Source organism: Dermochelys coriacea, chromosome 2 (genome assembly GCF_009764565.3).
Source record: "Dermochelys coriacea isolate rDerCor1 chromosome 2, rDerCor1.pri.v4, whole genome shotgun sequence".
Lineage (NCBI taxonomy): Eukaryota > Metazoa > Chordata > Testudines > Dermochelyidae > Dermochelys > Dermochelys coriacea.
In genome coordinates this window covers 199,620,274-199,647,359 of record NC_050069.1, presented here as the reverse complement: position 1 = coordinate 199,647,359, position 27,086 = coordinate 199,620,274, and the positions used below count along the sequence as shown (strand labels likewise).

The window sequence follows — 27,086 nt, the reverse complement described above, 5'->3', positions numbered from 1 at the left end:
TTAGTACAACTGTAGAGCCAGGGTAAAAGTTTTACAGTGGTATAAATCACATTTAGTGACTCTGAACTCTAAAATGGTCAGATTAGATCTTTTTCTCATTGATTTTGTATTTGGTTAATGATTCCATTCCTGAGATCATAAAGCTTTGTAAGATGTAAAAGATATGGGAAGATATCTTTAACCTCTAATTTGAACTATCTGTTGATTTTGACATTGAAATAGTGCAATGACCCAGTAATGTTTTCCAATATTTTAATTTTTGCTGATGTACAAAAATATTGCAGAAGAGCTGATTCCTAATTATTACATGCGGTATTGCATAAATTTCTTCCTAATTAAAAAGCTCCTAAATTCTGAATAATCAATTTGTGAAGGCATGTGGTTTTGACAAATTATACATTTAATTTCTAAAGATTTATTAGTAATTTGACCTGCAGCTAGTTAATTATGGTTATGGTACTGATGCAGTAATACTGGAGATTGATATAATGATATGGTTACAAATTTATTTTGATATCTCTATCTTAATACCAGAACATGACAGTATACTTATATTTTGTAGCCTCGTCTTCATTATGCTGGAAAGCATTAGTTTAATGAAATTAAGGTTTGGTAGGAACCCACTGCATTTATTTGAAAAGATATTTTCAACACAATATAAACATATTAAACTGTATCCTTTAGTCTTTACTTTACACTGGCAAAACTCCCAGTGATATCACTGGTATTTCTGCAGAGTTTGAGCCAAAACTTTTACCCACAATGAAGTTTAAAAGTATTCTTGGTAATGAATTTGCAGGTAGCAAACCTTCCTTAACATACCTTTTCTTTTTACATATGCAAAACTGCCATTGGTAATCCAGATACTTCTAATTTTTTTTCTTATATGAAGAAAATCGTTAAGCTGTCCAAGGAGAACCTTTTAGTTTGAATGCATGAAACTGAATGTTACTGTATTGTAAATATAATTTGAAAATGTCATTTTTCTCATTGCCTTGTGGTTTCTCAGGCAAGCTGTTCAAACTCTACTGAGTAAAACAGACTTTTTTTAAAGAGTAGAAAAAGTGCTGTATTTACTACCAAAAACATGTACACAATCATTCCAATTGGTTTTAAAAGAAAACATATGGTGCAGTGGTCAAGTGGTTAGTAGTGACAACAACCTGGACTGGTAAGAGTTGGTTACCAACAACAAAATAAGGCCAGGTTCACAGATGGTGTAAATGGCATAGCTCCAATGACTTCAGTGGAACTAAGCCAGTTTATACCAGCTGAGAATCTGGCCCAGATTCTATATTCTGTGCTGCATGAAATGTGTCCTTTCTGGTTGGAAACAAAGCCTTCTGTATATTATAAGGCCAGATTCATCTCTGGCTTATACTAGTTTCTGCTAGCATAAGCAAGGATACAAGGCTATCAAAAGGCAGTGGAGGCCTTCAGTGAAAGGGCATTGCATCAGCACAAGGTAGCTACAAGATCTCTTCCACCAACTGAGTGGGTGATACGGCTGGGAATGGCGTGTGGCCAAGAGTATAGAGGAATGTGCTGTTTGAGGGCATCTCCTCTGCATCTTCCTGGGGATTTCCAGAGCATCTTTCAGAAGAAACTAAAGTTGTCCCTGTGTAATACATGAGAGAGGGAAGTGTTGATAACAATGCCAACCCTCTCTTACATTAGCAGGCCTTCCTCTGTACCAGGAGTCTAACTAGAGAGGCCTCAATGAGGGAGGAAAATCATAATGAATAAATCTTAGTAACATCTAAAAATGACCAAAAAATAACTTTTATATATACGTAATGACAACCTGATCTCTTGGTATTGTTTTCTCCATTGGAAAGCTTGGTAGCTCCACTTTCTAGTGGTATAAAACTCCTGTTTTTAGCTGTAAAATGTTAGAAACCATCTGACAATCATTCTGTTACTGATTTAGGACTGGATACCTACACTGCCCCTCAGACCTACAGTATTGCCCCCCCCCACATTCAAAACTCATGAGAGCAGCTTAAAAATCATAAGATTTTAAAAATAATGAACTTTGGATTCTTTTCATTTGTCTTCTGATTTTTGAGCTTATAGCATTTTCAAACTCTTCCCTGTAACCATGGAGGCTATAAACTTTTTTTTTAAATGGAAATGGAGATTCTCTCATAATCACTAGATGCTTGGAGCTGGAGCTTTAAAAGAAACCAAACAGACAAATATAATGAGACTCTTAATAGTATAGCCAGAGTTGCCACAACTGACATGTTATTTTGAGGGGAAATTCTACATTTGGCAGGGGGAAGAAACATTTTTTTTTTTTAGGTTTCTTTTTTTTAATGTGCTATATGTTTGAGTCTGCTCAGGCATGTGGAATGTTAATAGTAGTCCTGATGGACATAGATTAGTGGGCAGAGTGCAAGTGAGGTGCACAATATATGCAATTCATCACATGGATCTGACCATACCATGATATATGTACAATACTTTATGAAAAATACATTTTATTTTTAGTAAATACGATATTTGAGTCAATAAAATCCATGCCAGTTTTAACTCCCTGCATTGTTTATGGTCCTTGCACTGTAAGGGGCAGTCTTTTGATTCTTTTGCTACACCTTTAAGAGCATAGGATTTTTTTTTTATTTTAAACAAATAGTACACATTTGCATAATAAATTTGCATTGGAAGAGGAAAAAGGCGTTCTGAGTCATATGGCATATGAGGCAACCAGAAAAGGGTTAATCTGTTGTGAGGAGTGATGTAACAATATCCTGCTGTAAATGTCAGAGATTTTCAGCCAATGAGATTTTTTTTCTGACAGTATAATGCTTCTGTCCTATGATTCATTGGTTATGTGTTGTCAATGAAGTTTTTCTGAACTGGAATTAAACTTCAGTTTCTTCCAAACTCTCTGTGGAGTCTTAAATAATTTTATTCCAAACACAAGACAGAAAAAAGATGAGAGTTCAAATGCTTATTTCCATCCCTAAAAATGTTACATTTGATAACTGTTAGTGTCAGATAAAAAAATGATTTTTAGCATTGAAGTTCATTTCTTGTTTAAAAACTGGAAAATATTTTTTTAAATTTGAGATTTCAAAAAACCCTTTTGTAAATATGCAAGAATAAAAGAAAACCTGATACTTAATGGGTCCTCAATCCAGTGCTCTGTTGTGCACGCACAGTTTTCTAGCACTGTCATTTGCATTTTCCAGTTTCAGTGCTCACAAATTTGCTTGTGCATGAGGGAGAACTTTTAGTGGTGATTTTTTTTTTTTTTTTTTTTTAAAGAGCCAGGTGTGTTTTTCCAAAGTCTCACAGCTCTAGCAAAGCCTATGTGACAGAGCCAATATATTTATACAGAATATGGGGGTGGGTTTCTGGAAGAGATTCATCTGGAGGCCTTTGAAAGCTACTGATAAGACGAGGAAGAAGCCAAGCCTGGCCTGTGAAAACACCACTGAGAAATCTCTGCTTCGGCTGTTAGGTTCTGATAGGGAGAAAAGGAGTGGAGTGGTATTTGTCAACATGTGGTTGAATTCTCAATATGTTTTACACTTCACTTAGATCTCCTTTCCTCATTCTTTCCAGTGAGCTTTTCTGTCTGATGATTAGTATTGGCAAAGCTCTTAACTTTTCTGACATGCTTACAAGGCACTGACTATTAGTGACATAACATTGCAGCATTGTTAGGTTAGTTGAACTCAGTGCTGTATCACAGTAGTGTGCGTCAGTCCTGCTACCAAGCTCACTTTTTCTCATACATAATTATGAAAAGGGCAGGGTTAGGAATCAAGCAGACAGAATTTTAACTTTCTGCAAGACTTCAAAATGTGTATTAATAAATCATTCATTGAGGCCTCAGTTCTGCCATTTAGCCCATAGTAAGGGTGTGATGCTGTAATGCCCCAGGAGAACAGCAGGAGCCTGGGCACACAACTGCTGCACAACTGTTCTATGCCCTTTATGGGATGAGGCTTATTTGTGCCCCATGCAGCCAGCCAGCTCCATGGGGTTTGGGCAATGGCCCTGCTTCCTTTCCCCTATCTAACTCCCTTTGGGATGCTGTGCAGGGCAGGAGGGAGGGATCAGTTCATGCACTCCCTCCTGGAATTCTGCTGGACCCCTTATACAGAATGCTCAGAGCGCTCAGGTTCCTTAGCCCTATCCCCATGCTCCTCACCTCCAGATAAGTGCTTGGCAGATCCTGATCCTAAATTAGCCTGTAGTCACCTTCAAATGGCTCCAGAGTTTAATGTCCCACTCACTTGATGTCTTTTCACATGGCGATTTGCCCAGAGCTGTGGATGGAATAAAGGGAACTCTTTTCTCTGTGGGATGGCAAGGGCTGTGCTGAAGAGTTCAGCCAGAGTCTCAATGGATTGAAAAAAACAGCTGAAATGCAGCCTCTCTGTGTAAGAAACCAAGATGAAATGGCTTCTCCTGAGCAGGGCTGATATTCCTGATCAGCCAATCGGAGGCGTGAGGGTAATACCACGTAATTTGCATCATGTGAACTTGCCCAAAGGAATCAAGTAGAAGTTGAAATACACTACAAAGAACAGCGTGGAAGTTGTGAGGATCCAGAGAGAGTAAAATTGATTTGGAAAAGCTTCTACAGATGATTCAGACACAGCACAATTGATACAGTTGCTAGTTCATGTATGCAATAGGAACATCAGAATGGCCATACTGGGTCAGGACAATGGTCCATCTAGCCCAATATCCTGTCTTCTGACATTGGCTAGTGCCAGATGCTTCAGATGGAATGAACAGAACAGGGCAATTATTACGTATACATTCCACCAGCAGAAGTTGCTCCAATAAAATATATTACCTTACCTACCTTGTTTCTCTCCGGTCCTGGGGCCAACATGGCTACAACAACACTACTGTTTAAAATGGAAACTTATTCACAACATGAATAAACAGATTAAATAGTGACATCTGCTTCCTTTGCAAATGCAAGAAACAAAAATCATCCCCAGAGGACTTAATATCTATAACCCTCTGACCACTACATACAATTCCAAATAAGCAGAAGAGCTCTGCAGAAGGAGCAAACAAAAATTGAGGAACCATCTCCTACACCTTACATACATAAATCATCACATGGTCTCGCACAATAGAAGAAAAAAATCATAAAATCTACCTAGACCTTATACAGGAAATGCAAAACAACTATAAAAATACCTCCTGGTGATAGCTATCAAACACAAAGACAAAAAATGGAACCAACTACAACTCCTTCACAACCCATAGAACACCACCACCACCTCTGGGAGAAACCAAGACATCATGACCCACCCTCATGGACACTACACGAAGCCCCAACATCAACAATCTATCAAGACCACCCCAACTGGAACTAAAGTATGTGTGCTCTCCAAAGCACTGAACTTTTGCCCTACTACAGAATCTGATCACATATAAATGTGGAAAACTAGAAGAATTTTTCTGCCGACTCTGCCTCAAGGAATTTTTTCTTTCAGAACAAAGATGACACGACACACAACTACCAAATCCCCACTGACAAAGAATCATTTGACTGGACATCCCCCAGTGACAAAACCACACACTGGATCATTACATCGATTGCTTCAGGAAAAAAATGTACTGTGAAATCCTCAATAAACACCTTCATCACAATCTTTTTACCATCGAGAGGACAGCTATACAGTCCCTGAAAGCCAACTACCAGATAGTGATAAAACTAGCAAATAAAGAAGGCACTGTCATAGTCCTTAATCTTGATGACCATGTCAACGAGGCCAACAGACAACTCTTTGATGCTACCCCCATAAAGAACTAAAAGAAGATCCCACACCACAATTAACAAAGGAATTAAGAGACTATCAAATCCTTTCCCAAACAACTCCAAGAAAAACCCTACAGCTTCATACCTGACGAAACCCACCCCAAGGACTTTCTACGTGCTTCCCAAGATGCACAAACAAAGGGAACCCAGGCAAATCCTTCATATCTGGCCAGGATACTCTTACTGAGGGAATATCAGAGCACACAGCTACCATCCTTAAACCACTCACCACTCAGTGGACTAGCTTCCTTCAAGACACTAATGACTTCCTTCAGTAACTCCACAATTTTAACAATCTCCCCAAAACACCATTCTTGACACCACAGTGCCTATATACTAACATCCCTTATCATGACATCATTGCTGCCTGCCTTGTATACCTACAAGATAATGCACAGTGCTTGGATATCCACCCAAAACACATCACCAAACTCATCCATTTCATCCTTCATGTTTAACAGCAAGCACTTTGTCCAAACTGTGGGAACAACCATGGGTACTGGAATGGCTCCCTGGTACATCAGCGTGTTCAGAGACCACCTCAAGGAAGAATGTCTGGAGGTTTTTTACAAAACAATCACTTCTTATCTGACCTTTCAATCCTCCTTGTCAAAGGAAATCTGCATAACACTATCCAAAGGCAAGTCTGGGAACTTAAATTCATAACTCTACTAGACACCAAAAATCATGGACTCAACAGGGACACTGGTTTTATGGCTCATTATAACAATTAGTAATACACCACACTGTCTGCTACCCTTAATTGCCCACTTCAAACACCTTAGGCATAACGGTTTAAACCCTCAATTGCCCACTTAATTTCAAGTGACCACCTATAATATGCATTATCCCTTTTGCATAACAATCTGTCCCAACTAGTATTTAGCTCAGACATTCTCATTTCCTTCCTGAAGAAGAGCTCTGTATAGCTAAAAAGCTTATACCTTCCCTCAACAGAAGTTATCCCCCAATAAAAGATATTACCTCACCTAACTTGTCTCTCTTGTACCTTCAACGAACATTCAAAAATGACTACTCACCTTGTTGTGGTGTTTCCTCTTCTCTGGATTTATACAGCTTATTTTCACCAGGCATAAAGCATCTGCTAGCTTGATGAGCAGACTATAGGAATCCTGCTTCACTTCATCAGTAAGGTTAAGATTTTATCAGTTATTTTTAGTAAAAGTCACCGACAGGTTGCAACTGTGGAAAAATTTCAACCTGCTCTAGTGGTGACTCTTATTGATAAGAGACGTAGATGTCTTTGAGGGGGTTTTTCACTGAGATTTCCTTCCCTTGAAGTCCCCTCCTACTAACTTTTCCATCAGAGGGGATGACTAGAATCTATGAAATTGAATTAGCTGACTCAACACTTTTTTGTTGTTGTTGATTGCAGGAACGTGGGTTTCGGAAACAAAACCTTTCAAAATGAAAAAATGTTCCATCAAAAAATTACCTGTTTTGAAAACAAATTTTCAGAAAACCATTTTGGTGTTTCTAAAAATTTTTAAGATCTTTGGATATAAATGAATGACAAATGTAAGCCTGAGAGAAGCTTGTTGACATGCTTTGTCTTGTCATTTGTCTGCCTTATGGCCTTTATGCTCCATGAGGCCCATTTCTGCATTGCTCATTTTTCATTTTTGTTTTTTCCCCCTCAGGTGAGTTTGTCATTTTTATTACATTATCTAGTATATTTTGTATTAGTATATTTAGTATATTATCTACTTTGATTGGTCAGTTTAGTCACCTGGTGAGATTTCTTCAACACTGAAACATCTTTTCAAAATTTCGGTTTCAAAAGGGGGATACACATTTTTGTAAATTTTTCAGAAATTTTCAAAAAACAAAAAATATCAGTCTGTTTAGAAAATGAGTAGAACAAAAACATTTCAACTTTCAGATTCCCACAGAATCGCTATTGATTTACTATAAATCAATATGAAAAGCTATACTGTTGGGGTAATATGCCAAAAATTATAAGACCACATTTGATAGTGATTTCTAAAGAGGGAAAGATGCAGTCAACCTTTTTTGTCATTGACCTAGAACCAAAATTAAATAAAAATATATTAGCTGCCATTTAAAAGTAAGAATCTGAGAGACGCCCCCTTCATTACTTATATTAAATAGCGGGGATTACTGAGCTTTCTCAGATACCAAACTTTGGTAACTCTTGGTGAATGTTTATTCTTTACTGGAGGCCAATGTATATTCTCAATGCCTTTTCCCATTCACTGTAGCATTCTTACATTCTTACTTCAGTTCACTGGGGTTTTTCTTTGGCATTCTTTGTTCAGCAAGTATAAATCAGAAGAATATCACTACCCATTAAACTGATTTTTATCACCTTTAACAAGCCAAGGGACACCACAACTATTCCACCATTGGGCCATCTTGACTATCTTTTAGATGGATCATTAGTTTTTGGTTTTTTGCCCATTTGTAGCTAAAAATCTTTTTCATTGTTCCCTAACAAGAGATACAATATATAGCACTACTCTTCTCTGTGAACTAATTAAGGAAGAAGTGCATGTCATAAATACATGTGTAAATCTGTTGAAGACGGTGGAGCTATGCCAATTTACACCAGGTGAGAATCTGGCCCATTGCCTTTATATTAGGTTTTCCACCATCACAATCTTCTAGAAATTTGTTTCTCGTGTTCAGTCCACGATGAATTCTAAGCTAAATCTGTATGAAATTCTCCCTTGTGCAGAGGACCACCACAAGGTCTGTGCACCACTTAACTACTACTTAAACTTCAAAATGCTTGTGGGTCAGAGATAGCCCTTGTTATGTTCTTATGCACAGGGCTGAATTTCACAATCATTTGCCGAATACTGTGGCATTTGTTTAAGCAATGCTGCTATGTGTATTCCAGTCCCCAGGAATCTGATCTGTCAACAGAGAGCTTCTAAATATACTAGTTCTCGCTAATTTCTGCCCTCATTTCCTTTAACGCTTGGGGTTGTATGTTATCTGGACCTGGTACTTTGTCTATTTTAAATTGTCCAGTCTTTCCACAGCTATGTCTATTGTTTTGTACACATTATCTTCCTCCTCCGTACATATTATCTTACTCCTCCCCAGTCATACCAGGAAATATAATAATCCCTTTCTTAGGCAAGTCTCCATCCTCTTCCTCCTTAGAAAAGTCAGAAACAAAACAATTATTCAAACAGCCTCTTGTTTTCTCTACCATTATTTTTAGTGGATTATTGTATACTTGTACCTTCAACCAACTGTGAGCATATTGAGCATGAAGAATGCTTATCGTTAGCATAAATATTCTCTGCAGTTCAGTGTTCAATATTTCTACTTGCTTTTCTATTCCTTGTTTTATCTTGCTTCTGCTTACATTTTATAAATCTCACAAGCCACACTCTCACCAGATTGTATAATAGAGTATGTCAGAGTCATTCATGACTCCATAGCTAAGGTTGCCTCAGCATTTCCATTAAAATTATCTATTTTGGGAGATTTATAATCTAGCTGTAAAAATCTCTTTCTAGATAAAACTTGAAACACCAGTTCTCAATCCATTTAAAAAATAATTTGCCAATAGCATTTAGTGGAAGACACTTAGTAATTGCAGTGTTCTGGATTCCACCCCCATCCCCCCAAATAGCAAGCAGGGAGAGGCCTACTCAGTATGTAGCTAATTTCATATGTCCTATCTTTTCTTTTTGGGTCCCTCAAAATTGCAGGTCACCTTCTCCCTGTCCATGTGCTATGCTGGTGATGTGACAAGCACTATTGAATTCTGCTGGAGTCTACAGCTAGCTTATTGGGCTTCAAGGAGGTGCTTTTGGTTGGTTGTTTTTTTTTTTAATTTACCATATAGATCAGTGTTACAATTTTTTTAAAAGTATTATCCCTCTCTGTTTCAAAGGCCAATAATGTATTATCCCTCTCAGTGATAGAGGCCAATAATTTAACAGGACTCAAAAAAGGACTGGGCATTGATGTGGCTATCAAGAATATCCAGGTATCATATTTAATGACAAAATTTGTGGAAAAGCTATTGAGCTGATCTCTATTAGAGATCTGTAGGAGACCTGTTCTGGGGAGCACATTATCCCACTTGTGCCCACTTCAAGGTTTTTACAGCTTCCTCAGAAGCACCAGAGCCAAGATACTGGGGTAGGTGGACTTTGGATCCGACCCACCATCGCCATTCCTAAAGCCACAGGCAGCAGGATAATGAAGTGCAACTACCCAATTTTTAAAATGTAAATTATGTCCAGATATTTTTGTGTTGGTTAGCTTTATATGTATGTAATTCTATTAATAGTAATATCCTTTAGGTTATAAAATATTTTTTTCAAAAATATCTTTGAAAATACATACCTAATGGTAAAACAAACAAACAAAAAGCCATGTGCAGTAACAGACTCATGGGCTAGCTGTATGCTTCAGGAGCATTTTATGGTGGTGCACCTGAAACCAGACCCACTTTCCTGCTTTTACCTATTGCTAGTAATCCATCTGGCACATCACCCTGGAGTTAAGGCTTGATATTGCATGTTATGTGGAAATCCACATTAAAGCCACTGAGAGTTCTGGAGCACAGCAACCAAGAATCACCACTGTGACTGCTTTTTTATTGTACTTCACATCTATCAAAGCTGTCTCTCCTGTGCCAGTCAAAATATTTGTCCTGTGATATTCTGTCTATAGGTTCAATATTGTTCTAGTCCGATTCCGGCTATGTGTTTCATATCCTTTCAATAGTATCTTGATATTTTAAATATTCAGCCATTCCCATGGGTCAGCCTTCTTTTCCCTAATTCGTTAACATCATTCTTACTCTTCAAGCATGTGAAAACATCCTACAATATTAACAAGTAAATACAGTAAACTACAGTGGGATTTGGGTAGCCACATTTTAAACCCTACATCATTAAACTTAAAAAAAAAAAAAAAAAAAAAAAGAAAAGAGAAGAAAAGGCAGGTAATATTTCATATTAGCATCTATTCTGAATAAAGAGGTAAAAATCAAAGCCTCTGTGTGTGAGTGATGGCAGTGATTTAACTGCCAGTGATTCTCCCAGCAACTGACACAAAGGAATCTCTGAGTATCAGAGTTGAGGCGGCAAGCTCAGTGTCAGCACTTGCCTAGGGAGTAGAAGAAACCTCACTTTGTCTCTGCTTTTACTGCTTAAACACACACATCACTCACTAGTAACCATTTACTCTGCTGTCAAAACTGTTTCAAGGGAGAGTTACATGTGATTAATAGTAAAATGCATGTAAAAAGGTAGGCTTCTGCCAACATGCTTTCTTTTAAAGATTTTTGTGTGCGCGCACATTTGTTCTTTTTCTGTCCTTCACATAAGGCTGCAACAGTCTGCCAATAATATGTTGGTGCTAGTAAAAGCTTTTTTATTTAGACAGCACACAGCATTCAACCTAATTCTAGACAACTCTCTGTGAAGCACATTATGGCATCCTCAGACTCTTGTTCTTTACAAAAAGTGACCAACACAAACATGTGTGCAGAACATGATTCATGGTGCTTCAGGCTGATTTGTCCAGTGGGTAATTGCTGTACAAAAACCAGAGAAACAGATGTAGACCCTAAACCTTAGCTGTAAATTTTTGTTTTATGATTATGGGTTTCAAATGTGCTGTGTAACACTGACAAATATACAGTAATGCTGAAAGAAATGGATTTCCAACTTGAACTTTTTATTTCATTTGTGGATAAGAATATGTTTATTGTTAAGTTTCTTGCCACCACAGATTGAGAAAAAACAGATCAAGGTGATGGCATGAAATCAAATTTTTTTGTTGTTGTATGATCTAATGGGAAAATTTTTGAGAGTTCTTTTCCACTTGAATCTTTCAAGAACTGGATAAGAGTTTAAAATGTGTGTCAATAATTCAAGCTTTGTTACATTTGAATTAGCCAATTTATTAATTATGCCTTCAGTGTATATTCAAAATGGTTGTAGTTAGTGCTGGTCTGATATACACTATATGAATATTATTTTAGCAAAAATTCGCCCAATTTATGAAAGTACATTTTCTTTGTATTATGTTTTTTAAAAAAGCATAAATTGTACAATTTACAGAGGAACAAAACCTTGGAAGAGATAAATAAATGAATTGAATTCTAGAACTGAGAAGAAATACTATAGAGGTGAACTGTTAAATTATTTGAGGAATTCGTTAATTCACATGGTTCAGTAATAACTGTAATCATTAGCACAACTATAATTCATAATAAAACATGATGAACTACCTGGCCCATTTAGATATAGTATAAAAAAGCCATCTTATTCCATTCATCTGCAATTAAGCATGAATTACTGACAGTTATTTTCAGAAGTTGCCCAGGACTTATCTGTAATTCAAAGTACCCCAAATAGATTTTATATTAAATAAAATTGTATTAGAACAGTTAAAAAATAAACATTATCATGTTTGGTCGGTATGATTTTGTTCACTAAAAAAAAACGAGGAGTCTGTGTGGCACCTTAGAGACTAACAAATTTGGGCATGAGCTTTCGTGGGCTAGAACCCATTGTTCACTGTAATTCATCAGGGTACCTTCTTGGTCTGAACTTCCACCATTTCCAGAACTCTGGGCTGTAGAGAGCCCCCTTTCTTCCTAACTTGGAAACTGGCAAAAGAAGTTTTATTCTGTGTGTATCTTTCCAATCATCTTAATGATGACACACTAGATGTTCCTAATTTTTCTTGCATTCTCATCATGAGAAAACAAGTTTTATCTGGCTATAAAATAGTGTCTTTTAATGAAGCTGTGATATCCACCACAAATGAACAAACAAACAAAACAACAAAGCAATAGCCACATGATAAAATCAGATTTTAGTAAAATGCCACCACTTCTTTTTTCTTGTTAAGAGTGAGAACTCAGCGTACTTTGCTGAAAATTGATGTAATGTACTTAGGCAAAAGGATCTTTTGCTTGGGTAAGTGTGCATTGTGCATACTTTTCATATTACAGTGTAAGTATCACTGAGCCACTTTTTAAGTTGGAGCAATTTCGGCATGGAGTAAGTTCCCCCTGACAGACTCTGAAAGCCCCTGGATGCCAGTGTTGCATTCCAGCCCTATAATTCTTCTATCAGGATAGGTGATGAAGTGAGACTGTGTCTACTGTAGGGGCAGCTAAACCTCTTTTGTATGAGAGGGGAAAAAAATTAAGAAAAGCTTTTGTTTGTGTGTCTTCAAAGGGATTTTGCTTCTAGATTACAACAGGGCTTTTTGTTCAGTGGTTTTTCAGTATAGACCTATCCATTTCAAGGGACAATGCTGTTTTGTTTAACTTCTTGAATCTTTACACAAAGTTTTGTTAACACAATCGACAGGTATTGTCACAGAGCTTTTAACGCATCAAAGGACTTTCTTCAGAGAAAGAACATCACATCCATTAAGCAAGTTGGTCAGGTCCCAGAGTGAATCGCTCCTTAGTATTTCTTGTCTTTTCTTGTGTGCATTTCCCACCCACAATGTTCCCAGGTTCATCAGATGTTATGGGTGAAGTTTTCAAAAGGAGTTCGCAATTCTGTGTTTTTCTGGTTTTGGGTGCCCAGTCTGAAACACCTTGGATCTGATTTTCAGAAATGCTGAGTATCTGCAATATTGACCTGAGGGGGAGATACTGAAAGGCATGAAAGGAAATTAAGTGCCCAACTTCCATTGAAACTTGATGAAAGTTGGGCTCCTCTCTTCCCTTTGTGCCTTAGAAAATCTAACCCAAAGCCAATATAAGATGCAAGTTCTCAGCACCTATGATCCAAGGTGTCTCAAGTCAAGCTCCTGAAAGAGGCCACTTCTGAAATTTTTTTTAAGGGGGAAAACAGTGTCTCAGAACTTGATATTACATTTTCCTTTTCATTATTAAAATACTTATAGCAATCCATCCAAGTCAAGAGTTGACTGGAGTCAGGTCCATAAGCAAGATTGTATAGGAAGGAGATTATTTATACAAAAATATGGAATTTTGTGACCTGCTTGACCCCTGAGATGCAGATGAGAGTTGAGAGAGAGAGAGAGCACACTGAACCACCAGTGAGACAGCTGAGCTTGGTGCTTTTTTAGTTATGGTCTCACCCCTTGCTTTCAGCTGTCTTACTGACCAAACTCTGTAAGTCACAACCCCTCCCCCAGAGTCCAACGCCTCTCTCCCTTGTCTCTTCAGGTGCAGTGAATGTGATGGGCAGGGAAAGAGAGAGGGGTGTCTTGGGGTGTTCGTCCCTCCTTTTTTATAATTCCAGTCCCCTTCTTGAAAAATATTTCCAGCTGAGAGCCAGGAGCCAAAGAGTCTCTGTGGAAGGATGTTCCCTGCTGGTTTTTATTCATGTGTTTGAACTTCCTATGTCCATAGGTGCTGGAACTGGGGGTGATGTCGCACCCCTTGGCTTGAAGTAGCTTCCATTATATACAGGGTTTACAGTTTGGTTAAATGGCTCTCAGCACGCCCACTATACAAATTGTTCCAGCACCCCACCTGTTTCTCCCCTTCCTCTGTTTACTGTTTAAATGCCAATCAATCAGATCACACATTCCTTTGTTGAGTATGTACCTGTTTGCCAGCTTCTGTTTGGGCAGGGCTGTGGGGTTTGGAACATGTGTTAATAACACCATACAGGGGAATCTGATAACTTTGCATATAATGTTGCCACACATATTTTACCAAGACAATACTGATCAGCAAATTATGAGTTTTCAGATGATACCTTACAAGACATACTTTGTACAAAGATCTTTGCAATAGTGTGTAGGGTGTGAATATAGGGGTCACAATCTGATTCTGGGAGATGCTTGGCAGCTTGCAGAACCGGGCCCCCATACATACTAACTTCTCTGCACTGATGCTGAGCAAATGCTGAGTGCCAAATGCTATCACTTTGGCTCTCTGCACTTCTTTCAGCAGCCTGAGCAGTCTGCAGGAGTCAGGCTGTAATGATTCATTTGCTGTGTTTAATTACATTTACATGGATGTCTGGAGGGGGTGGAAGTGGGGTGGATATTGAAGCACCTAACGCTCTCCTAGTTATGGGCCTATGAAAATTCTCAAGTAAGTGGATGCTGGCATCGAGAGTTTTAGCTCCAGACTGTTAGGGATATTGTGTTACAAATATCAGCCAAAACATTAACACAGATTTGAACAGGGAAGAGTGTAGTCTGTGATGTTCTTTAGTAGCTGTCTCCCCAAGATGAGAAGCTAGTGTAGCCGTGTCCCTGTAAAGTGGCGAATTGTGCCTGTGTGTTGCTGATTATTCCTACAAAGGACATAGGGAATGTGCAGGGGATTTAGGAAATAGATTGGCACTTAAAATAATTCACACACCTAGAATAAGCTGATATGTATACAAGTTCTGGTGTTGTGCAGACAGAACCCAGAAACAGTCTTTTTGCAATTTAATCTTCCTCTTTATTTTGTATTTATTTTATTATTTAAAGATAAGAAAGTATAAAGGCAATGGCTAATAGTTGCCTGCTTCTCTGCCTGTCTGCTTTTGCAGGGCTGCTGGGAGTTTTTAAGCAGTGTGAGAATCCTGGGAGTTGGTGATGTCAGACTGGTTTGGGTCATTTGAAGGTTAGCAGCCTGGGAAGGGTTCATGGAAAGTTCACTCGCATATATTAGGCAATTCAATCTTTCTTTCTATGTGACACAAATAGTAGGAAGTGAGCTGTTCAGAGGCAGAAGGATCTATTCACTGGTGAGGGGGATCCAGCGTTACTATCAAAGGTCTTTTATTACTGGGACTTTGATGATGTGTGTGATGTGAAACAGATCATATCTTCAGCAACAATCTATGAGGCAGGACTGATTCTAAAGGATTTTTCGAATAATTTGATTGAAACTAAAACTTGGAATGTTGCTTGTTTCCCCCTATCTTGCTGGATTGGCTGAGCAGCCTGGAAAATGGTAAATGATCATTTGGATCAATTACAGGCTTTTAGCTGTGTTGTCTGTCATAATTCATGATTCTGGTCTGGGAAAAAGACGAACAGCCTACGTGCCAAAAAAGGGGCAGAGTTTGATGGAGTTGGGTGTACTTTTATATGCCATTTTCCTCCACACCTAGAGGAAAGCACTTTTGCAGACGTTCTGCAGAGGGGGAATCATGTTTGACTGTATGGATGTTCTAGCAGTGAGCCCTGGTCAAATTCTGGATTTCTACACTGCAAGTCCGTCTTCTTGCATGCTGCAGGAGAAGGCTCTGAAAGCATGCTTCAGTGGATTGGCACAAACAGACTGGCAACACCGGCACAGTGCTCAATGTAGGTCCCATTATTTTTTTCCAGATTTAAAAAAAATTATTTGCATGCAGTTAAAAAAAAACAAACCAAAAATCCCAACTACTTTTAATTTGTGATAGGGATTGTAAGGACTTTTTCTTATGCAAAATGTAGTTTCGTAAGTATTTATTTTCTTTTGCAGAAAAAAAATATTTAAAATATGTTTTATGTTTCTATCTTTTTACACAGCATATCAACCCTTCAACCAGGTTTTTAACAAACAGGAATGTGCAAAACAATAATATAGTACAGCACGACTTTTTAAACTCCGTCCAATGACGGACAAATTACACAGAATCTCTGTTGTAGTTTTCTTTGCTTTGACTCCCTGCTCTATTTCCAATCACACTTGATAATTGATTGCATATTTTCTTGATGTACACTTCAACAGTGCAGCCAAGCAATTAAAATTGTATTCTGTACATTCCTTACAAGGAATTTAAACGGCACAGTTTAGGTGATGTTCTTGAAATCAGGTGATAGTTTTAGGCTTCCATTAATATTTCCCCTGCTAAGAAAAAGCAATATTTCTTTGTACTGACCTTGCTGCCACCTTTCTTCTTCACTTTGTTGCCATAAGAAGTTGCTGTTTTGCTAGAAAACTGCTAACTGTGAACTCCCCTTGTGTTTAGCCATCAATTATTTTCATACCTTCACATTCTGTCAGAGTCTTGGACTAGTAGGGGAGGAAGCATAGATACTGTAATGTAGTTTAAACAAAAATACTGTTTTGTTATCTGATCTTGACATAGTGCTGAGAAACATAGATGGTAAACTGTGGCAGTGTTTTACCACTGTAGTTTCAAGTCTGAGAAATTAGAAGTACCAGTACGCATCCCCTATACTCTGCATTAAAGAGACGGTAGGATGCTTCTCTGCTCTGACGCTGATTAAGATAAATGACTTGGCTATCTATCAAAATGTTTTTAACACACTCTTTGACGCTTCAGTGAAGCATTAGCTATAGAATTATGTCTGAAATCTTTGTTTTCCAAAGAGTTCAAAGCTGCATAAGAATAAATGTAGCTTTCTCTTCAATGTTGTTTATCCAGAGGGAATTAAAGAAAAAAAAGTTCTTAAAAGAAGTGCCTGGTGGATTATCATATTTATGACTCTCCACAAAACTTTTTCTCAGAATATGTATGGCATTAGTTCTTGACCTAGTAAACCATTGAGAAAAGACTTGTAAAATCAATAACAATTTGCATACGAGTTCAAATGTTTAACATCTTAACAATTTAAAAGAATTAAACTAAGTAAAAAAAATCAACATATTTTATTTATTTTCCCTTAGCTACTTTCAAAATATTTCTACGTTTGAGGTCTCAAGATATGAAAGAAAACCTATTACTTGAAAGTTCCTCCATAACCGTAAGAAACTAAAGACATTTCACTAAAAATGTATTCTCTGGTTACCATGATTTAAACAGAAATATAAGTTTAACTATGGTAATAAAAATGCTTTAAATCTTAGAAATTTTTCCTCATTAATAAGCGAGTCCCATAATATAAAACTTTCACTGGAAAAATATTGTTCATCACATTCTGATAATTGTTCAAATAATTTTTAGATAAAGTGTAGCTTTTATCTGCAATTTCCTATACTTCTGTTATTAACTAGAAACGTTCTAAAAAATGAAAAACGTCATGTTTGTTCTTGAACAGGTTAAACATAGAATTACCCATATCAGAGTGGAAGAGTGGTAAATATGTTATTTGCCTAGAGCCAACGATAAGAGACAAGTGTTGATAACAGAAAAGGTCAGCTAATCAAAGAAACTTACATTAACAAGAGTAAATAAAACATACAGAAAAGTGCTTTCAGGAATTGAGTCTTGTAATTTTGTAAGGAATACAATTAAATTTTACTGCAAGGCAACTTAATATCAGGCTGAACCTGAATTATAATTTGTTTGGCTGTAATTTGAACTGACTGTTAATGACACTCATACTGGAAAGCAGGTTAGCTGGTTACTTTCTAAATAATGTTCAGTTTAATTTATGTAGCATTTTTTTTATTCTGAAAAAATGAGCAAGTACTCTAAATATGTGTTTGTGTGTACATATGAAAATATGCACACATTTGAATTTATTAAAATTCTATTGAAATATAAACTGTTTTATTACTTATATAAGGTGCTGACAAAGAACAGTTCTGGAGTGGAGGGGGGCGGATACAAAGAGCACAATGACTAAAGTTTGCTCCAGTGCTGTAAATGTAACAATGACAATGGTTAATTCCAACCACAAGTATTTCCTGACTCTCTCTTCCTATTTAGACCTCTGTGGTTTTGTAATCATAGCCAAGATTCAAAAGTATTAGGCACTTGGTAGGATGCTTTTTGAGGGGTGGGGGTGGGGGAGTTTAGCAATACCAATGATGCACCTGCAGCAGTTGATTTAGGCCTTATAAATGCTGCTTTGTTAGAGATGAGGAGTCTGGAGTACAAGTGAATAATGCATGCATATTGCAGACTCAAAAGAGCCCAGTAACAATCCTGAACAGCATCAGTGCTGCAGCTGAGATGCTGGAAGAATTAATCCTTGTTTCACTTAATTATAGAGCACTGTATGTCTCCAACTTCAGCACATTTAATTCCATTGCAGTTTAATGTGCAGAATGCAATCTTGTAATATTATGAATTGTCCTAGCCTATGGAAAGTCTGCAAATTAAAATAGAAGGTAAGACGCGGTCCAAACATGACTTGTGTTTGTACACTATTTTTCCTTCCCCCATTGGGTAGGTTTGCAAATCAAGCATAAACATATGTATTACACGTGTGTATTTAAGTATATATGTTTACACATGCACACATATTATAATGTGGATATATGCATTGAGTGCTTACTCATTTTTTCAAAATTAAAATATATGTATGTATATTTTCCATGTGGATTTAATTTTATTGTAATGGATTAAAGAGAAGAAATAATTCATTTATAAAGAAAGTAATGGACTCAAAGAAAGGGAATAAAACTGATTGATTGAATTTTTAAACATTAGTAGTGAGCACTCCTCTTAACTCTCTTGAGAGAAATCAGGCCAGTATATCAAAATCAGACAAGACTAGATTTGAAGAGGAGAATATAGACATTTAAAGAGGAGAATATAGACTAAAATTAAGATTATAAAAATGCCCCATTTGTATTTTAAAGTACAATATAATTTTCAGCTTCCCTGTTGCACAGCTTCAGTAATTAGCACAAAAAAAAAAGTAGCTGTTGAAACATGAAACAGCTGAATGGCATGGAAGCATAGGTGCACTCAGGATTGGACCAGACAGTATATGAATATCCTATTTAACAAAAAATCTTTGTATGATTCATTTAATAGGTGACCTCAAATGAGAAGGCCCAAAATAGGAATAACCTAAGCATTCATATGAAAGCAGTGTTTCAACAAGTAATATAGAAAACCACTATTAGTCTAGCACATTTTGTTACATTTACAAAAATGGAGAACTCAATAAAGATAAAATTAGGGGTGTACACATAGACTGTAAATATGATCAGTATAATCCCTGTAGTATATAGCCTTTATAGTAAATTCCCAGTTGGCTTCTCTGGGAGGTTTGTCTGAATAAGAATTGGAGGTGTTAACCTTCAAAATTCTTGTTAAAAATTAAAATTTACTTCTAAATCCCAGGTTGTTGTGAAGTGTGAACTGGGGGAGGTTCTTGTTCTCTGCGGCACTGGAAATCCTAGAAACATTTGTGCCCAACAAAGAGCTCAGTTCCTTATTTTCTTTCATCTTTCTGCATTTAAAAACAAACATTTTGAAGTATGGGACTTGCATTCCCAAGTATCAGATTGCTGCAGGTGCATTTAGTAAATCATATACTGGCACCTGAGAAGGCAAGGTCTGTTTGAAACAGGTTATTTTCTTTAATGTTTGTTATAAACTTTACAGCGAGGTGGTTAAGGAGATGTTGTTAAGTACTGTATTTAAAATAACTGTGCTTGATGGTTTAATCAGTCTACAAAGATAACAAGTAAAAGCATCTGTAAGATGTAATGAAATCTGTCACAGTGTTCCCTGAATTTTACTTTAAGCATCAGATTAAATTCTATCTCATCCTCTGTTATCCTGTCTTCATTACCTTCTCTTGAAAAAGCATGGCATGAATATTTTTTCTGAATGAACTGAAACTAGAATAACTGATCCAGTATTTTAGCGTCTGATACAGCAGGCCCGATTCAGTCCCCAGCATGCAAACTATGGCTGAAGTGCACCGCTGTTAAAAACTCTTGAGGGTGCAAAATCTGAGAGGGATTCATTGGTGTTACTAGTGTAGAATAAGCTTGGGGCAAAAGTGATATATCTGTAGGTGGTTTTCTATTTGTGTAATGGGCCTGTGTAGTAAAGGCGCCCCCAGACAAGGCATATCTGAGTTTGTGCTGTTGCCAGGCAGTTCTATACAAAAATGGGAGGGAGAAGGAGACTATGTTTTAGAAACTGGAGTTAGTCATCCTTACATCTAGCCTCATCACCACTTACCACTATGCAAGTACACTTTCTAGAAGCCGTTTACACAAGCCATGTCTCTTAACCATGTCTGGCTCATGCCTGCGCTCCCACCCTCCAACCAACCTCTGCTAAGGGTCTTTACACTTAGTTACACTAGTAATGAAATGTACCAGCCTGCAAATTAATTCCATCTAACTTACATGCCCCAGGTGCCTAGATTGCTCATGTCTAAGTTACACACCACCCTCTCTGCAGCTGATGAATTGAACATGCATTATACAGTAGGATTTTAGATCTTCTAGAATAGTGTTGAAAGAATAACGATGGTTAGGCCCAGTGCAATGTCTGCATGCTCTGAAGCACTGTGTGCTATAGGGCTCCTCTGCCTTCTGTTCTGTGCCACGACATCCAGTCGTATTGAAAGCTCCAGTTGAAGCATGGAACTGTGGTCAGTTTCTGGATCGCAGTCTCATCGATCATAGGGATCAGGTTTGTTGAAAAATGTAGTCTCCCTCGCCCAAGCCCTGCATGGAAGGAGGGAATCAAGAATTGGTGTCAGCCTGGGAACACTGAATTTGAACATGCAACTGATAGGGGTTAAAATTAGTCATGACTTCAAAGGGATTTCCGTATCTCCACTAGCTGTTGTGCATTGAGGACACCAGTGTATGTATAAAATGGCCAGGAAACTGGAATTTGAGTAAATAGATTTTACTCTATAGAATCCAAAGGCTCTGGCAGGAAGGTGAAAGGAAGGTGGGGCTGTATTTTCCCCTTCCTGTGCTTGGATATTTTTTATTATCCAGACTTTCTGGGACTGAGCAGGGCTGCCTAATAACAAAGCCTACATAATACAAATGCCTAAACAGGCACACCGTCTCGCGTGGGCTACTGTACTGTGAAATCCCCAAACTTTGCACTAAGTGTTTTGCTCCTGTAGATCACAGGAAGGTAAGTGAATGCCAAATATAAAAGATAGAGCACTCTGCCTCTCCCCCTCCCCCTATTTCTATATTATTGTGTGGTTGGAAAGCCAGACCATCCTCTCTTCTCTTATCCATGTTTGCTCCTCAAGGAAGCCAACATTATAACCACTTCTGCCAGGATACACTGCTCTAAATTATAATCCTGTGAAGTACCAAATCTGAATTGATTTTGACCTGTGCTCATACTTAGAGAGTCCATATCCATGCAGCGAGACCTATACCACTGATTGCTGAAAGCCAAAACCACCTCAACCAAATGGAATTGCAAAAAATATAAGATGCGAAATCCATGAGATTATTATAACCACACAATGGGCAATCTATCTAACAGAACAATATTGTGCTGTAGGCACTAATATAGGCAGGAGAATGGGCATAATTTGATATAGTGGTGGGTAAAACAGGAAGAGTGACTTTTGTTTGGCTTTGCCCTTTCTTGAGTAGAACCATGCTCCCAGCTAGGCAGCCTCAAAACCTGACAAGGGCACATAATAGATCAATGGCATATACTTTAATAAAGGCAACCAACATGGTCTGGTGATATCATGCCATGATATCATCTTGAAGGGTGGGGCTGTTAATCTGGCAAGCAATTTAGGATTGGAGAGGGGGCAGTAACTTGATGGGAAAATGCTCATAGGAATGCATTAGCAGTATCATTTTGTAAAAGGGAGGAGAAAAAGTTGGAGACGCATCATTAAATTTATATCTAATTCATTTCAAAACAGCTAAATGTAGTTTCACATTCTTCCCACGGCCAGTTTTTGTGGTTTTACAATCAGATTTTCCTATTTCTTTTTTAAAAAAAAAAAAAATACTCCATGCTATTGTGTGTGAAAGCCCCACTCAAACAGCAGGCAAGAGCTGTTTAGCAAGATCCCTTATTTGTCACTTTATTGGCATTGAGTTGTACCTTTACACCAGGAGTAGTTTCACCGAAATCTTTTGTGAAATAAGCAACTGTGCAGGTGAAACAATGCAACTGACTACAGGTATCCAGAAGGGGCTGTCACATGCACAAAGTAAACTAGCAAAATAGAGATGAATTTTCTCTGTGTTTTCGTAAGTTAGTTATCTTCGTTGTTACTAAAACATTTTTGAGACAGAAATGTAAATTTTAAAGTGTCCCTTTAAAAATAATCTAAATACTGTGGATGGTCCTATTATCTGGCATGACATGCTTTCACATATTTCAGCGGCTTTTCAAAAACAGGAGCCTAAAGTTAGGCTCCTAAATCCATATTTGGGTACCTTAGTAAGTGGCCTGATTTTAAAATTTACTGAGCATTCAACAACTACCATTGTTCTCAACACGATTGAAAAGAGACCACTTATTTGGGTGTCCAAATATGGATTTAGGAGCTTGATTTTAGGCTTTTATTTTTAAAAATCTTGGTTAAAGGGCTTTCCAAAGCACATTAAAAAAGAAACTGATATACAAACCAGCCACTGAGATGACTTCATCCACCAAGGAAAGGCAGCCACTTCTGGGGCAATACATGGGCTCTGTTTAATAGCACGTCGTAAATTGAGAAGACAAGAGTACCTTGTCCAAACACAACTGCAGATTTCAACAGCAGAAATCTCAGTTTGAGTCCCCCAGGCCATTTCTCTAATAATTTACATTCACTTCCTAGCATTTGTCATCTCATGAGTGTCTATATATCAGCGAGTTTCAAAGTTTTTCATTGTGGTTTGCATTTTAATATAGACATTATTTTCTGCACACATTCTGCCCTTCCATTCACAACTGAATTTACCACTCCTCCATTGGCAATGAAGTAAAATCCCTGTGGTGACAGCAGCCGTTGTTTACTTGGAAAAGTAATTGTAGGAAAGTGATGTGTGTTTAGCTGCCTTCAGTACATTTTAGCAGTAGAAATAAGAGAGAGGAACCAGCACCAGGTGACTAACCAGCCCTTTGCAGACCACCAGTAAGTATTCTACAAACTATACTGTGAGAATTTTTGTGCTGTACATGACAGTCTGATAAAGACACCATGTAGTTTAGAGACACTTGCCCACAAAGTTAACTTAGTTGTGCCTTTATTTTAGAAGTGGGCAGGGAGAAATGTAATTTCCTAATACAAGCCCTTATAACTAACCCTACTTTGTTTTAACATTCTGTTTGAGTTTTACAGCCTCTTAAAATACTTCTGTTAAAAAAGGAATTATCAATCAGCATGTCAATATGAAGAATTTTGGATGCAGGGTATTTATACTTTCTCTTTGACCAAATGATTCCTCCCCACCACCCCGATCTATGGCATATGTAAAATTGAAGGCAACTAAATATATACATGCAAATGGAAGTTGTATAGATTTAATTAGGTTAAAGCTGAATGAGCATTTATAAATATAGATTGTTTTGGATCTTCACCAGTAAGGACACATTATTAAAGTCCGTCCATAGTTTGGAGGATTTTCCATTTTATGCACTTTCAGTGCATAAAACCCTACCACGTCGCAGGATCCTAGAGCTCAGGCTGCAGCCAAAGCCTGGAAGTCTACACTGCAATGAAGCAGCCCCTTAGCCCGAGCCCCATGAACCTGAGTAATCTGGCATGGGCCAGACGCAAGTTTTTAATTGCAGTCTATACATACCCTTAGATAAGGTTTTTTTTTTCTTTTAGAGCCTGATCCTGTAAGCAGTCCATACACATAGATCCCATTGACTTTGATAGGAGTTCTGTGCATGGAGTGCTTGTGCAACTGAGTCATTAATAATAGGCTTATGTCTTTTGGTTATTTATATTAAGTAGTGCTCAGAGCCCCCTAACAGGATCCGAGTCCCATTGTGCAAGATATTGTACAAACAGATAGGAAGAGATAATCCCTGCCCAGAAGGACTTAAAATCTAATATACAAGATATACATGGTGTAGGAGGAAAGAAGGAAGAATTATCCCCATTTTAAAAATATAGAACTGAAGCAGAAAGAGTTTGTGACTTGACCAGTGTCATACAAAAAGTCCATGCCAGAGCCAGGAATTAAACCCAGATTTCTTTGAATCCTAATCCAATGCTTTAACCACAAAACCATCTATCTTATCTTTAATATGCAATTAAAGTTGTACATCATTCAGCAAGCATATAAGCAAATAAATAACCAAATTAAAAATTTATTGATTCCCATCATTCAATATCTGAATCCAAGTGGTCAAGGTTGCAAAAGTTCCTGCAACAGTCTTTCCATTAAATTAGTGGCCCAGAATAAAACAGTTTTATTCTTTCTCACCATGCCTCACTGGTAGCTTAGCAGAATGTAAAATAGAGGCATCAGTATCTTGTGGAAAAGTAGATAGTTGATCTTTCTTCAAAACCAGTGTTTCATTCTGACACCAGAGTCACACTTCTGCTAAGTGGGAGCAGTTTTCCTGGGCCTTGCAAGTCAGCTTCAGTGTTTTCGGCTCTGGATATATTGTAAATGTAACTTTTTTTATTTACACATATACACCAGTCCCAGAGGTGTTCAGAAAGCATCCAGGCAATCCCTTCTTTCTGGAATCTCAGCCCAACATAAATACCCAGTTCCCAAAGAGCAACTCTGTCTCAGGAATTGACTCTAATCAGGAACCAAGAGAGCAAACTCTCCTGCTGCTTGCACAGCTCCTTCTCCAAGGTCCACTGCCTCTTCACACAAATATGCATAACAAAAACTAAGAACATCACACCATGTCTTCCCAAGATTGAACATTTGCTCGCACGCTAACACTAGGAAGCTTGCAAGGCTGTATAACAGTGCCACCTAGTGATGTTTAGCATAGCCAGACCATTTTTGGGTACCATTGAAATAGACATCTTAGAAAAAGATGGATGCTTTCTGAATAGTAGTCTCCAATTTTAGCTTGGGACAGAGAGCAAAGCTAAAAGAGAAAAGTCTTGCAAGTATGTGTCTTCTTTTGACTTTTAAGATTGAGATCCTTAAATTTTTTAGCAGTTGCTCTTACTTTTCTCACTGAGGCCTGAGGAAAAGGAGATCTTTGACTTTTAAGTTTATTTTTTTTGTAGAAATCTTCTTAGCCACCCAATAGGTTAAATAAATATTATAGAATCCTCTTTAGTGTCCAGTTTGAATATTATATTATAGGATCTTCTTTGGGACCCAGTTTTCAAGCATGACTAAAGGTCCTTCTACCCCATCACACAGATGTTTTGCTATAATTTGTTCTGTCTGTGTTTGAAATCTTTGTGCTCAAAATATTATTTTATTTTTTGTTTTCGTAAATGAAGTATTTTCCTCAAGTCCCCACCCCCAATGCAATTTGAGAGCACCTTTGACCTGTGTTGTTCTAGTTGCATATTGTCACATGTGTTCTCCATGCTAGTTATGTGAGTTGCCAGTCTTTATTTTTGGTTTTATTACCACACTCACTTCTCTGAGACCCTGTAGATTTATCATCTCTCTAAAGTTTAAAAGCAAAGAATTACTCTTCACTCAGCAGCAGGACCTCTGGGCTGACTCAGATCCTGCTGTGTGCTCTCCTTAGCCACATCCTTTCCTTTCCCCATGTTTTGGACCAGATCCTGCAAGCATTCTGTGTACACAACACTTTGTGATTGAAGCATGAGCACGCGGAGGGCTTGTTAGGAGATAGCTTCAAGTCCCCATGTCTGATTTTGAAAGTTCTGAAGTGGCTGTATGACTCTTATATAATGTATATGTGGAGTTCAATCACAGAATACCTTCTCTACTTTGTAGCTCCATCCTCCCTTGCCCTCTATGTCATCCTAATTACTGTGAATTGAAACGTGCAAATGTTTCAGAATTAGAAAATAATCTGAAAACAAGAGCGGTGGTGGAAATGATGCAGGTGAAATATGTTTCGATTAAATCAGAATATCATTTACTTGGAACACAAACATTTGCTTACAGTCACCCCAGTTTTGCCCCAGTTTTCATAGCAGATGAAGATTTCACATGATAACCTTTCTGTGAATATTAAAGCTTCCAGGGCTGAATTACCTATGTTTCTTCATCAAAGTACATAATTATAAAAGGCTGCTGTTCCTTAGGCCATTTCAGCTTCAAAAAGATTTTTAGGGCCAGGTCTATTGGAAAGCTTGGGGGCATAATTAGCTAAAATGGAAATAGATGCAAGTGAAATTTAGTTCCTGATGTTTTAATTTAGTGCAGTACTGCCATTTGTTATTGAAGAGGATTCTTAAAGGCAAACATAATTATTTCATTATGGTCTTCAGAATGCTTTCATTGGCCTTAATAACAAGAAGCTGCATAAGGAGTCATACATTATAATTAGCCCTTTTTATATTTACATCAGATAAATAACAAATAATTGATGAAAAACAAGTCATCTGAATGGATGATTTCACACAGAGCTCTGGTTACAGTTTAATGATAAAACATTTCTCTTATTGCTTTGCATTTTAATTATCTAGAATTATTACTCTAGCAGAGATGTTGAAATATTGTTGTTTCCATGCATTTCATTAGATTTACAACTAATTTATATGAATCTGAAGCCAAGGAAAGGTGTCTTTAGATGTACATCACATACAACAAATTGCCAGCTCTATTAATTTTAGT

General features: G+C 37.6%; 1 protein-coding gene across 6 annotated transcripts in view; it reads left to right on the top strand.

Moving 5' to 3' along the window:
• RARB (retinoic acid receptor beta) overlaps positions 1 to 27,086 on the top strand; it is a 532,878-nt gene that overhangs the window by 379,814 nt on the left and 125,978 nt on the right. The window contains exon 1 of one of the 6 annotated variants that reach the window (XM_038392097.2): positions 15,475 to 16,066. The exons of the other annotated variants lie outside the window; for them this stretch is intronic. Coding sequence (XP_038248025.1) covers positions 15,910 to 16,066 — 157 coding nt within the window. The 5' untranslated portion in view covers positions 15,475 to 15,909. Of the gene's footprint in view, positions 1 to 15,474; positions 16,067 to 27,086 lie in introns of those variants that run through there. 6 annotated transcript variants of the gene reach the window in all.